This window comes from Stenella coeruleoalba (assembly GCF_951394435.1).
Source record: "Stenella coeruleoalba genome assembly, chromosome: 4".
Taxonomy (NCBI): Eukaryota; Metazoa; Chordata; class Mammalia; order Artiodactyla; family Delphinidae; genus Stenella; species Stenella coeruleoalba.
The window spans coordinates 71,065,607-71,079,127 of record NC_137149.1 but is presented as its reverse complement, the minus strand read 5'-3'; the positions used below and the strand labels follow the sequence as shown (position 1 = coordinate 71,079,127).

Sequence of the window (13,521 nt, the reverse complement as noted above, 5' to 3'; positions counted from 1 at the left end):
CCAGGGACTTCCCTGGCACTCCAGTGGTTAAGACTTCTTCTTCCAATGCAGGGGGTGTGGGTTTGATCCCTGGTAGGGGAGCTAAGATCCCACATGCCTTGGGGCCAAAAAACCAAAACATAAAACAGAAGCAATATTGTAACAAATTCAACAATAACTTAAAAAAAAAATCCCATGTAGGTTTTCTCTTTCCTAATAATAGGCAAGTCTTTTTAGCTTCTTCAAATCTAATTAAACTATAGAAAATGAAGTAAAGATCAATAGAACGTTCTGAAATATCATGACAAACGAACCCAATTTTCTCCCGTATCAAAATGGTGTAGGGGGTCTTCCCTGGTGGCGCAGTGGTTGAGAGTCCGCCTGCCGATGCAGGGGACACGGGTTCGTGCCCTGGTCCGGGAGCAACCCACATGCTGCAGAGCGGCTGGGCCCGTGAGCCATGGCCGCTGGGCCTGCGCGTCCGGAGCCTGTGCTCCGCAACGGGAGAGGCCACAACAGTGAGAGGCCCGCGTATCGCAAAAAAAAAAAAATAAAAAAATAAAAAAATGGTGTAGGGTTTAATAGCTCCAGAGAGTAATCAATGTAGCGTATGTTGAATTTAATAGGACTTTTACTTTTGTCCCACATAATATACATGTATTAAAATGTGATTTAGTTTTATTTTGATGAGATGGACAGCCCCAGGAGTATTGAAATATCGATACATGGTTGGATCAATCTTAAGGAGGAGTATATATTACTTGTGGGTTAGTTCTTGACCTCATATATTATAAATTGTTTCTTGAATAATTTGTCATGTCTTTATCCGACGTTATTATGTGTCATCATCACATATTTAGATCTCTTCAAAATGCACGAAGAACTCTGTATCCCTTGTACCAGCTGGTCATTACAATAAACTGGGAGATAACCACGGCAAGTGTTTTTATTCCAGCTGTGTCATTTACTTGCCGTGTAACTTGGGCAAGTTATTACCCACTAATTCTTTCCTTCTCTGTAAAAGAGTGGTGAGAATTAAATACAATAATGCCCGGGACATGGAAAGTGTCCAATAAATGCTATCTGTTGTTTTCATCTTATACATCAATGTTCTTAGTTGCAGTGACTTGCTGAAGATTATAAAGCTAGTTCTCTCTTTATTTTTTTATTTTATTTTATTTTTTTAATAGATTTATTTTATTTTTGGCTGTGTTGGGTCTTTGTTGCTGCGCATGGGCTTTCTCTAGTTGTGGTGAGCGGGGGCTGCTCTTCATTGCGGTGGCTTCTCTTGTTGCAGAGCACGGGCTCTAGGTGTGCAGGCTCCTGTAGTTGTGGCACATGGGCTCCGTAGTTGTGGCTTGCGTGCTGTAGAGTGCAGGCTCAGTAGTTGTGGCTCATGGGCTTAGTTGCTCCGCGGCATGTGGGATCTTCCTGGAGGAGGGCTTGAACCTGTGTCCCCTGCATTGGCAGGCAGATTCTTAACCACTGTGCCACCAGGGAAGCCCCTAGTTCTCTTTGTAAATAAAATTATTCTTATTGGTAAAAATCAGTGTTACAAAATTAGGTGAAATGGCCATCATCTTATAAAATTAAATCTTAAATCATAACAAATTAGACAAAGGATTGAGTTTATATAAATGTGATGACATGAGTGTGATTCACCATGGGAACAAAATTAATTCAAGATGATAAAGGACTAATTTTATTTTTTCAAGAAAGTCAGAAGAATAATTTGGGGGTCATGGCCAACTACAAATATTAGCATATTAGTACCTACCAGAGGCTTTAGAATCCATGGTAAAAGCACTATAGCATTTAGTATCTTTAAGCAGTTTTCTTTTTATATTGAATTTTAGCCATACATTTATTCGTTGAAACAAACAAGATTGGGAAACCAGGCTTATAAGCCACTTCAGGCTCTTGGCTTAGTTTTATGGGTGCTTATTGTGAAGTATCAGAAGGAGGAGTAGATCCTTAGTATTTTCAGGTTTGACATTAGCATTTTATTTATTTATTGTATTTTTATTTTTTTAATTTTTGAATTTTATTTATTTTTTTATACAGCACGTTCTTATTAGTCATCCTTTTTTTTTTTTTTTTTTTTTTTTGCGGTACGCGGGCCTCTCACTGCCGTGGCCTCTCCCGTTGCGGAGCACAGGCTCCGGACGCGCAGGCTCAGCGGCCATGGCTCACGGGCCCAGCCGCTCCGCAGCATGTGGGATTTTCCCGGACCGGGGCACGAACCCGTGTCCCCTGCATCGGCAGGCGGACTCCCAACCACTGCGCCACCAGGGAAGCCCAGTCATCCATTTTATACACATCAGAGTATACATGTCAATCCCAATCTTCCAGTTCATCACACAACATTAGCACTTTAGATGTTGGTGAGCAGCCCTGAAGGTTATGGGGTTATTTGTGATTTTGCTGAGTCATGAGAGTTTATTCACTGTCCTTTGCACTGAGGTCTGGTCATTTACATAATGAGCGTACCTTGCTGACTCCCCGTTGTCCATGTCTTAACCTGGTTTTGTGGTTTTCTACTTTCATGATGTGCTAAAAGCATTAGATCTGGGGAAGTGGTAGTGGGAATAGCTTTGGAATAAAACTTGGGTATTCTTTAGAGTCTACTAGATATATCCTTCTTGAATGTTCAAATAGAATTAGATCTGCTTCCAAAATCATGCAGATGGCAAGATCTAAAAAATTCTTGATGCTCTAGATGGAAATACTACTCCATGAAAGTAGAACGTTTTCTCTATAAACTGAACTGGGATTCTTTCCCACCCCAGCCCCCCTTTTTTGGAGGTTCAGCTTGGGAATTTTTTTGATTATTGTAAATAAGGGGAGAAGTAGGAATTTCAAGAACGTCTGAGCATCCTGATAGTGTTCATTCTTAAAATAAAATTTTTAGAGGTTGTGCTTTTTTTCTTCCAAAAATTAAAGATGAGATAATATTTATTCTCCTCTGTTTCTCTGTCTCTTTTCTAGCTATAATATGATAAAACTGAAAGTTTTCTTTCCTCATTTGTTCCATTTATTAAATGCATTTTCATATATCAGAAACTGGGCACAGTATTTTCTAGAGAAGTATGCACTGACTTCTAAACTACAGTCCCCTCATCTGTAAAACAGGGGACAAATACTACTGTGTAAGGCTGCTATAAGTGTTATAAATAATGTATATAAAATGCCTAAGTAATACCTGGCACACAGACACGTGAAAAGTGTTGGTGGTGGCATTACTAATAACTAATATTATTAAGGTAGTAATAAAGAGCACACAACATAGCTAAGTAGTGTCCCTAGCTGTCATTGTTAGACTTCTGGCATAACTGGAGCAAATAAAGACTACTTAGGAGAAAGTATAGGTGTAAGTTAACTTGTGTTTCATATCTCTGGCCTAGAGCACACCAAACATCCCTGTATAGAAGTCAGTATGGTAAAACCACAACACAGCACAGTAAATGGGGCCCAAAAAATTAAGTCACGTAAAATGCAGTGTCGCATTATTGCAAGGTCACTGAGGCGTCTGGGGCCAGCTTGCGTGATTAGCGCTGTGAATTCTGGAGTAAGTTCTGGAAGTCGGGCTGCTGGATCCAGATACAGCATATTCCCGACTAAAGCTTGGTATCACCTAGTGGTAGATATCTACTTTGTTTTAACCATCAATGGGATAATCATAGGGCTTACTGGGACTTATGGGACAACAGCAGTGACTTCAGTAACCTTTTTCTTACCTTGGGGCCTATTTTGTTTGGCCCAGTCCAGGGAAGATGAAGCTAGGAAAATACATCTGCCTCCCCACTTCCTAATGGGCTCTGGGTTCCCTACCAGGCCTTGTCCTCAATATCTGCATCCTATATTCTAGTTCCGTCATCTGCCCTACATTCCTAGGAAGTAAGAATTTTGTCCTAGTCCCTTTTAGAGAAGGGTGGAAAAGGTGAGAGACCAAGAATCTCCCATTGTAATGTACCCAGTTTTGCATTCTCTCAGGGCTGGTAATTATGGGGTTCTAATCTATTACCTACATTTTTTACCGGTAAAGAGGTAGAAACTTCCTCCAGGTTTCATAACTAGTGAAAAGAGAAGCTTGGCTTTTCTTCATTAGAATGATAAAAAGTGTAGAAAGACCTTTTGGTCTAATGAAGAAAATGTTTTTATATGTTATATAATGATTTGATTATAGTTCACCTATAACAGTTTTTTTGGACCTTGAAAAGATGGCTGTAAATTGAATAGGGAAGAATAATAGCCAAGCTATCTCTGAAGAAAAGTAAGGGAGGACTTGTGGTGCCAGACATGAGAACTTATTAGTAAGCCCTAATAATTAAGACAGCATGATTTTAGTATAGATGCGTATAACTTGATAGAATAGAGAGCTCACAAACAGACCCACACATATAAAGAACTAGAATCTGTATCAATGACGTCTTGGATAATCTTTGACCCATCAGTTCTTCCTTTTGGATGCTTTCCCATGGAACTGTACAAGTAAATAATGTTAAATGCATAAGATGTTTTTTGTATAACATTATATATATTGAATACTGAAAATCTGGAATGAAATGTTCATTAATAGGGAGCTCATTAAATAAATTATTATATATATATATACTGAGTATTACATGGCTGCTAAATAATGTAAGAAGGAGCTAAGTACTGATGGGGAAAGATGCATCAGTCCATTAAGGAAAAAATAAGCTGTGTGGATGAGTGTGTGTAGGAAAAAGCCTGGAAGTAGATATATACCAGTAGTGATTATATATGGGGGAAAGGGCAGGGATTTTACTTTCTGGTTTAAATGTTTTGATGTGTTGTCCATATTAGGAACTGGCGTGTAATTTTTAAAGAACTAAACAAAACAAACATTTAAATAACAAATTTCTAATAAAACCATAAATAATTTTAAATTGTTGGGAAAATTAGAGTCCCTTTTGGATACTATTATGATAGAAAATCAGACTATATGAAGCCTGGCTCAATCAAAGTTTACTTTCCTATAGGCGTTGCAGAGAGTCACCCATAAGTGTGTTTTTAACTTTCGGACAGTGACAGTTGTAGTAACAACAATGACTATTTTTTCATCTGCATAGTCTATAGTTTAAAGATTAGCGATTATAAAGCTTAATGTTCATGAATTTAGAGCTTGTTAAAGTAGATGTTCAACTAAGTTCTTAGAGAAAAATAATACCATTCTTAGAAAAGGGGAAGATTGACAGATTAATAGTAGGTCAGATCATGAAAACTAAAATTGATTATTGATTTGGTTAGTTGAAAATACTCATAAAAGACCTGTAACCTGTTTAGCACACACTTGATTTTTTTTTTTTTTTTCTAGATTCCTGTTCATCCTGTGCCTGATCCCTTAGTTCATGAAGTTCTAAACTTAGCTTTTAAGCACTTTAAACATAAGGAAGGGTAAGTAAAATACGGGACTGTTGCTTTTATCTGCGGTCCAGATTTAGACTGTTAATTTGAACTCTCATAAATCATTTGTTCTCTGAAGTTCAAAGCAATTATCTTCCTGTATTTTTTAGTCCACAGGAGATGCTTATGGGGAAGATTTTGTAAAAATGATTCTTAAAACCATTGATTGAATTTATAAGAATCAGGCTAAATTTCCTGGCAAATTGAAATCTAGAGAGAGAAGAAAATTCATGTGGTTTTTATCATCCTATAAATGAATCTTCAGAGAAAATTTATGCAACACCCTGATAAGGAATTTTCAGAGTTATTAAGAAAGAGAGTTTGTAGAAAAATTTCATGAAATAATATGTTTGTTCTTTTGCTATTTTAGATATTCAGGAACCAACACTGGGAATGTGCATATTATTGCAGATTTATATGCAGAAGTGATAGGCGTTCTTGCCCAATCAAAGTAAGTTTTATAAATCACTGATTTTGATTTGTTTTGCTTTTTAGAATTCTCATTGCTAACTAATAGAATAGACACTGACAGTTTTAGATCTTCTTTTTTTTCATAGAGTTATTGTGAAGTCTGTTTCACCTTTTATTATTTTGCTGCTCTGTTCCTTGGAGCAGGGGTCCCCAACCTTTTTGGCACCAGGGACTTGTTTCGTGGAAGAGAATTTTTCCACGGTGAGGGAGGTGGGGGATGGCGGCAGATGATGGTTCAGGCGGTAATGCAAGTGATGGGGGGGATGGTTCAGGCAGTTATGCAAGCGATCGGGAGCGGCAGATGAAGCTTCGCTCGCTTGCCCTCCGCTCACCTCCTGCCGCGTGGCCCGGTTCCCAACAGGCCATGGACAGCTATTGGTCCATGGCCTGGGGGTTGGGGACTCCTGCTTTAGAGAAATTTTAAGTGACGCCCATACCTCAGTTCCACAACTTGTCTTCATTATTTGGGGTTTTCCATAAAACCTGAATTGAGGAAGTAAGAAATTGCCAAGAATAGTCAGGTCATTACCTTATTCCCTATTTTTCACAGTTCTTTGAGAAGTGTTTTTATAAATCTTTCTTATAGAACTCTTATCGAAGCTAATAATTACTTTTAATAGTTTCTACTTGAATGCTTTTATTTCTGAGATAGCAATGCAGTGTCTTCCTTCTAACCATCTTATTTATTTTAATACTGAACAGAGTTTTGAATAGGTGGAAGACATACCAAAAAAGGAAAGATAAAGATACTAGAGTACTCCATAAAGAGGGTGTTATTCATTAGGAGTTACATACATTGAGTTGTATTGAACCATCATTATCGTAAACGGTAAAAAAGATGTTTGTCTTTAGTATTGCGTGCTTGCTCTAAAGACTATGGAAGATTTTGAATTTCCTTTAATGCTACTGGGAAATTTGTAAGGAAAAAAGTATCATTTTAGATTTTCTTGGGCGCTATTTAAAGAGTCAGTCTTTGGCCCTGAAATCATACTATAGCAACCTTTTTCAGTTCTAAGAAAGCAAACACAATTATTGTTAATGTTTAGTAGTTTAGATTTTAATATGAAGTAATATATTTTATTATTTGGTAGTTACTATCCTTTAATTTAGTATTATTTATGTTTTATCCTTTGTAGTTTACCAGGGACCCTTGTATACCCAATGCTGTATAGAACTTAGAACGTAGTTGGAGTATTTGAAATGACTTAGACGTAGACAATAGTATTTTAATATTGTGTTCATATTTAATCAACAAGGAATCCCTGTTTCAGGAATGTAGCTGCAAAAACATGAGCAATAATGTATTTCTTTTCATGGCACAGTAGTTCATATTGTAATTTTTATTGAAAATGATTTTCTGTCAGGATATAGGTTAGAAGTGCTAAATAACACATGAGCAAGTTGGGTCCAGAAGAACCCTACATCATAGCTAAGTTAAATCTAGGATGGGAAGGATAGTAAATCTAAATGGCCAATGGTAAATTGATGAAATGACGCTCAGCCTCACTGGTCTAGTTGTAAGAGAAATGCCACTCAGAGCAATATTGAGGTGTTTTCCACCCATACATACAACGCGCATGGGAAAAAACATGGATGGACCCACATTAGGCTGGGCTGATGGCACCAACATTTGAGAGGAAAGGTGGTGAGGTGGGAAAGGGGTGGGGAGAAAGAAAGGGCTGGGGGTGTTTTAGAATCTTGTCAATGCATTTCCTTTGATTATAGTGACTAATAATTATTATGAAAAATTTAATAGGAAAAATCCTTGGATTCTAATAATATTGCAATGGGAAGATTTTTATCCACTTTATATTTTCTTTATAAAACGCAAAAGAACACTTTCATGGAAAATGGTGTTGTATTTTACAAGACTGAAATGGAAATGGAGAAGTTATACTTCCTATCATGGATCCATATTTCATTAACATGTAATTAATATCCATGTTTAATTAATATTAATTTGTACTCAGTGCCCATTGGGAAGTATGCTTCATTTGTCATTATAACTTTCGAGAACTGGTTTCCCCAAGTAACATCAGCAATAAAACCTTTGTTTCATAGAGGGGGAAAGTGAAGTATTATCGATTAACAAACTATCAGATATCTTTTTCCATTGTAAGCAAAGAAAACCTTAGTAGCCTTAACTGTTGTAGTCATTTGAATCCAGGATGTTGCTCAGCATTTCAAAAGCATTTTGATTTCTTCAGCTGATTCCCATTGTGAGACCAGTGCTCTCCCACTCATCATCTTCAGTTTTTCTACAGTGTAAGGAGATAATAATTTTAAGAGATACTTAGTAGTCTACAAGTGATTGGTTTATCTCTTTGAACAAATATGTAGTCTCCAGTCTGCTCTCCATGTAACTTAAATTGCAGACTTTATCAAAATGAGTCTTAGAATTTAGAGACACTGTCTGATTTACATGTGGATGTTTTATGGGTGGGTTATTAGATCTTATTTTTATGATGATTACGAACTATTAAATGGTAATGATGCTGTATTGATGGTATTATAGGAATAAGAAATTCTAATAAGAATTTCTCCTTAAGGCATTTTTTATTTGAAAAAATAAATGAACAGTAAATCTAGAATAAGAAATATTTTTGTTATCTGTATGTTTTTCTGGGTAATTTTGATGAGGGCAGAGAAAGGAGATGGTGTTTAGGTAAAATACTTCTTGATTTCAACCTTAAATATCATGTGGGAAATGAGTGTTTTCAATTCATATCAAATTGTGTATCCGTGTACATTAAAGGTTTCAGGCTGTGAGGAAGAAGTTTGTGACAGAGTTAAAAGAACTGCGACAAAAGGAACAAAGTCCACATGTGGTACAAAGCGTCATCAGCTTAATAATGGGAATGAAATTTTTCCGAGTGAAAATGTATCCTGTAGAAGATTTTGAAGCATCATTTCAGTTCATGCAGGTGATCTGCAGTAATTAGAATTAGCCTAACAGTGGTTGTTTTTGCTTTTCATGACTATTTAAAAGAAACAAAATAAATATAATTAATGACGTTACTAATTCCTTACTCCAAGTGTTAAATTGTCAGAAGTGTGAATTAATTTTCTTTTTAAATTTGAACATGATGTGAACTTAGCTTTCTGGTAAAATTGCAGAGTATTTACAAAATTATTGTGATATTAACATTTCTATAATCTTCCTCCTTTTTAAATCTAATATACCTTTTTCCCTCTCAAGGAATGTGCTCAGTATTTCTTAGAAGTAAAGGATAAAGATATAAAACATGCACTTGCTGGTTTATTTGTGGAGATTCTTATCCCTGTAGCTGCTGTAAGTATATTTTTAATTTTATATTGCATTTTAAAAGTACTTTTTTTGTTGAAGAAGTTACCACATGTGATATTCTTACTTTCTGGTATCTTCATAGACAATAAAGCGGAAACTTTGAATGTAGTGGGAGTATGGGGTAAATCATTATTAGACACATAGCAGAAGAGCATCAATCAGTCTTTTAATCAAAAGAACAAGCCCAGGCCCTTAAGATTTAGAGACTGTTAGGAAGGCAGAGTATTTGCAACCTAGAAGTAATGATTATCTCAAGTAGCTCAGTGTAACACACTGCATTTCATGGCGTTTGCTCCTTACAAAATGGCAGCCATTTTAATGCCTCTGAAGAATTTAAAAGTACTGTGACATGTATCCTAGAGTTTACAGGATTGTCTCAGTTTTAAAAGTTAATTTCTATAGTTGCCATGACATTCATCATACCTGTCAAAATATGTATTCTAAATTATTTAGAAAATATGGCTGCTATAAATATGGTTCCAGTAACTTCTAGGGAAGCGGATTTATAGAAGCTTTTCTAGGTCTAAATTCATTGTGTTATTCAAAAATAATTCTGTAGTTACTAGTAACATAGCATGGTATAAATAGGATTCAGGGATTTTAGAATACTTGGACATGCTAGATTTTTTTGTTTCCTGGGTTTTTTGTGGTATGTGTTATGCCACTCACTTTCAGCATACTACGTACTGCTGTATAAATGATATTCTTTATCTATATACGTATAATTTCATTTAAAAACACTGATGGAGGTAAAATTGACTTAAATTACACATATTTAAAGTGTACAATTAGACATATGTATATGCCTGTACAACCTTCACCACAGTCAAGATAATGTACGTACCTATCATACTTCAGAAGTTTCCTCATGTTCCTTTTTAATCCCCCCCCCCACCCACTCCACATTGTTCTCAGGTAACCATTGATCTTTCTATTCCTCTACTTAGTTTTGGGTTTTCTAGAATTTTTTTTTTTTTTTTGTGGTACGTGGGCCTCTCACTGCTGTGGCCTCTCCCGTTGCGGAGCACAGGCTCTGGACGCGCAGGCTCAGGGGCCATGGCTCACGGGCCCAGCCGCTCCGCGGCACATGGGATCCTCCCGGACCGGGGCACGAACCCGTGTCCCCTGCATCGGCAGGCGTACTCTCAATCACTGCGCCACCAGGGAAGCCCTAGAATTTTATATTAATGGAATCGTACAGTACAGACTCTTTTTTCTGGCTTCTTTCACTCCGCACAATTATTTTGAGTTCCAACTATGTTACAGAATATATCAGCAGTTTATACATTGTTGACTAGTATTTCATTGTATGGATATACCACAGTTCGGTTATGTGTTTATCTGTTTTTGGACATTTGGGTTGTTTCAAGGTTTTATTTTTATATAAATTTATTTATTTTTGGCTGCATTGGGTCTTCGTTGCTGCACGCGGGCTTTTCTCTAGTTGCGGCGAGTGGGGGCTACTCTTCGTTGTGGTGCGCGGGCTTCTCATTGCAGTGGCTTCTCTTGTTGCAGAGCACGGGCTCTAGGCATGTGGCCTTCAGTAGTTGTGGCTCGCATATCTGATTTATTCTTTTATAAGTTGTGCTTTTGGTATTGTACCTATGAAGTCTTTGCCTAACCCAGGGTAACAAAAGTTTTCTATATTTCAGTTTCGGGATTTACTTTTAGGTCAGTGATCTATTTTGAGTTAATTTTGTATATGGTATGAGGTATGGATTGAAATTTTGTTTTGTTTTGTTTAATTCTTTTTGTTTTTGCAAATAGCATCCAGTTGTTCCTGTACTGTTTCACTTGTTTGTTTACAACTCTTTCTAAGTACATTAGTTCCTTTGTCAGAAAATTCAATTGACTCTATTTGTGTGGGTCTTTTTCTGACTCTATTCTGTTCCAATGATCTGTGTGTATATTCTTACAACAATGGTATAGTATGTTAATTACTGTAGTAAGTTAGAAGGCAGGTAGTATATATACATCTTCCAACTTTATATTTTTCAAAAAAATTTTGGCTCTTCTAGGTCTACTGCATTTACATATAAATTTTAGAATCACCTGGTCCATTAAAAAAAATCTAGTGGGATTTGATTGGGATTGGATTAAATTAGTCAATAAATTGGGAGGACAGACATCTTAATATGGATTCTTGCAATTCATGAACATAGTTTCTCTCCTTTTACTTAGGTCTTTATTTTCTGTCAACAGTGTTTGGTAGTTTTCAGTGTACAGGTCTTGAGTATATTTTGTTAAATTTAGCCCTAGGCATTTCATATTTTTATGCTACTCTAAATGGCATTGTTTTAAAATTTCATTTTCCAGGTGCTCAAAATACTTTTCAATGTACATTTTGTTTTTTTTTTTGGCTGCGTTGGGTCTTCGTTGCTGCGCACTGGCTTTCTCTAGTTGCGGTGAGCAGGGGCTACTCTTCATTACAGTGCACGGGCTTCTCATTGCGGTGGCTTCTCTTGTCACAGAGCATGGGCTCTAGGCGCATAGGCTTCAGTAGTTGTGGCGCGTGGGCTCAGTAGTTGTGGCTTGCAGGCTCTACGGCGCAGGCTCCGTAGTTGTGGCGCACGGGCTTAGTTGCTCCACGGCATGTGGGATCTTCCTGGACCAGGGCTCGAACCTGTGTCCCCTGCATTGGCAGATGGATTCTTAACCACTGTGCCACCAGGGAAGCCCCAGTGTGCATATTTTATTTTTGCCTTATTGCACTGGCTAGGACTCTCAGTACAAGGATAAATAGAAGTGATGAGAACAGACTCCATTCACATCTTAGGGCTAAAGTCATCAATCTTTTACCAATAAGTATGATGTTACCTGTAGATTTTTCATAGATGCCTTTTATCATATTGAGGAAATTTACTTCCATTCCTAGTTTGTTAAGAGTTTTTTTTCAGGAATGAATGTTGGATTTTGTTAAATGCTTTTTTTTTTCTCTGTCTACTGAAGTAATCATATATTCTTTTTTGTTCATTAATATGGTGAACTACGTTGATTGATTTTTCAAATGTTGCATCAGCCATATATTCCTGGGGTTAAACTCCTCTTGATCATGATAAGATTTTTTTAATATATTGTTAGATTTTATTTGCTAGGTGTTTTTCTTTTGAGAATTTTTGCACTTATCTATGTTCATGCGGGCTGTTGGTCTGTGGTTTTCTTGCAATGTCTTTGTTTTTAGTAACAAGTTAATGTTGAAGAAGTTTGTGCAGAGTTGGCTCTACATCTTCCTTTGGAGTTGGGTAGAATTCACCAATAAAGCCACCTGGCCTGGGATTTTTCTCGTGGCAAGCTTTTTAACTACCAGATAATTTTCTTCAAAATACATAGGGCTGCTCAGACTGTTTCTTCTTGAGTACGCTTTCATGTCTTTCTAAGGAGTTTGCCCATTTTGTTTGAATTATCCAATTTATTGTAAAGTTAGACATAATATTCCTTTAGTTTCTTTAAATAGCTATAGGATCTGTAGTGACCTCTTCCATTCCAAATATTGGTAGATTGTGACTTTTCTCCTTTTTTCCTGATCTGTCTGGCTAGAAGTTTATTGATTATATTGATCTTCTCAGAGAACCAGCTTTTGACTATTGATGTTCTCTATTTTTCAGTTTTCTATTTAACTCATTTCTACTTGGATTTTTATTATTTTTCTTCTACTTACTCTAAATTTGCTCTTTTTTTCCCTGCTAGTTTCTTAAGGTGGAAGCTGAGGTCGTCAAGACCTTTTCTCTTTTCTAATATAAGCACTTAATGCATATATTTCCCTCTAAGTAGTTCTACAGTGGCAGCCCACAAATTCTGATATCTTGTGTTTTCATTTTCATAAAGCTCAGAATACTTTCTGCTGTCCTTTTTGAAATCCACAGGTTATTTAGAAGCATTTTATTTAATGTCTAAACATTTGGGGGTTTTCCAGAGATCTTCAGGTTACTCATTTTTAATTTGTGGTTGCAGAACATATTTGGTATGCTTGAATTCCGTTAGATGCATTGAAATTTGTTTTTTGGGCCAGAATATCATTTATTTTGATGAATGTTCCATGTGCACTTGAAAAGACTATGTATACTGCTGTTGGATAGAGTGTTCTATGAATATCAATTAGGGCAAATTGGTTAATAGTGTTTTTCAACTCTGCTGATTTCCTCTCTACTTGTTCTGTCAACTACTGAGAGAGGAGTATTGAAATCTGACCAACTGTTTCTCTTTGCAGTTCTGTCAGTTTTTGCTTGCTGTATGTTTAAGCTCTATCATGAAACACATGTATGTTTAGGATTGTATATCCTCTTTAATTAACACCATTATCATTGTGAAATAACCTTCCTTATCTCTGATAATATTCT

At 36.6% G+C, this 13,521-nt stretch overlaps 1 protein-coding gene across 12 annotated transcripts in view; it reads left to right on the top strand.

Annotated features, from left to right (window-relative positions):
• FRYL (FRY like transcription coactivator) overlaps positions 1-13,521 on the top strand; it is a 293,018-nt gene that overhangs the window by 171,404 nt on the left and 108,093 nt on the right. For all 12 annotated transcript variants that reach the window (XM_079919426.1, XM_079919427.1, XM_079919433.1 and 9 more), the window contains 4 exons: positions 5,318-5,397; positions 5,777-5,857; positions 8,633-8,801; positions 9,077-9,169. In XM_079919426.1, coding sequence (XP_079775552.1) covers positions 5,318-5,397; positions 5,777-5,857; positions 8,633-8,801; positions 9,077-9,169 — 423 coding nt within the window. The remainder of the gene's footprint in view (positions 1-5,317; positions 5,398-5,776; positions 5,858-8,632; positions 8,802-9,076; positions 9,170-13,521) is intronic.